This window comes from Nannobrachium achirus, assembly GCF_963921795.1.
Source record: "Nannobrachium achirus genome assembly, chromosome: 5".
In the NCBI taxonomy this organism is placed as follows: Eukaryota; Metazoa; Chordata; class Actinopteri; order Myctophiformes; family Myctophidae; genus Nannobrachium; species Nannobrachium achirus.
The window spans coordinates 52,303,845-52,304,921 of NC_137814.1; the positions used below are offsets into that span (position 1 = coordinate 52,303,845).

Genomic DNA, 1,077 nt, shown 5'->3' on the forward strand with positions numbered 1-1,077 from the left:
GCTCTATTATGATCCAGGTCTTATGCCTTAACTTCTTTGCCTTTTTTTTTACTATATATACACATTCTTTTAAAATATTTCAAATAGCTGATCTGCAAGCTCAGAACGTGCAGATGTAGATCAGTATTTGAAGTATTTAAAAATGATTTTCAAAATAGTAAAAAAAAAGGCAAAGAAGTTAAGGCATAAGGCATAAGACCTGGATCATAATAGAGCCCTAAATGTCAATCCTCTTAAGAGAAGAATACGGTGCAGTCTGTGAAAGTATAAGAAGACATAGGTTATGACATAATAATAATATATAATAATTAATAATAATTATCATTGCTGAAATGTATCAATTCTGAATCAAAATGCCTACAAGATAATGTTTAGTGGCTGTATGATCCTGCAGCTACAACCTTTCTAAATGTCAACATGATATTTATCGGCCTGCTGCACAATAACGACAATACAATAAAATTAAAAGATGATATTGATCTCTTACCCAATATAGTAACAGATAATGGACAATTGTATACATCTATACAGGATTCCAACTATCTTGTTTTCGGTGACAATGTACTTTGTTGTCTTGTAGTCAAAAAAATCCATCTTGACAGCGAAGTGATTTCAGATATGTGGACATTAGGAACTCAGACGTCCAACACCCCCTGTCCCACGCTGACTGCCGCAGTCGCCGGCCGCAGATCAGTGTCTGTCAGCAGCGCCAAATGAAGACAATGATGACAGCAGCTGGAATTCACCCTTTGTCAAGTCCCGCCCATTGTCCTGCCCCGCTCCACACCCATTGGTTGCTGTGTCTTGGTGGGACATTCAGTGGGACATTCCATCCACTGCCATGTTAATTCAGTTGCTTCATATTGTTAATCTGTGTGCTCAATTCTTATTTCTAACTTTGTTTCAATCAATTGGAGCTGCTCAGAGGCAGCATAGTGAATCAGCATGTTTTTAAATGTTTTTATTCCTCCAAAAATTATGTTTTAGCTAATTCAACATAAAAAAGGCGGAACCAGGGCGGGACAAGGCAGATAGAGCCTGCTGGTTGGTCAGTCAGGGACCAACCAGGAGTCTAAC

At 38.2% G+C, this 1,077-nt stretch overlaps 1 protein-coding gene across 1 annotated transcript in view; it reads right to left on the minus strand.

Annotated features, from left to right (window-relative positions):
* The window catches only part of LOC308285157 (P2X purinoceptor 5-like), a gene marked incomplete at both ends in the record, with an annotated part of 13,892 nt that extends 13,298 nt beyond the window's left edge, over positions 1-594 (minus strand). The window contains one exon of the mRNA XM_080725874.1: positions 488-594. Within this exon, the coding sequence (XP_080582000.1) occupies positions 488-594 (107 nt within the window). The remainder of the gene's footprint in view (positions 1-487) is intronic.
* Positions 595-1,077: the final 483 nt, after the last annotated feature.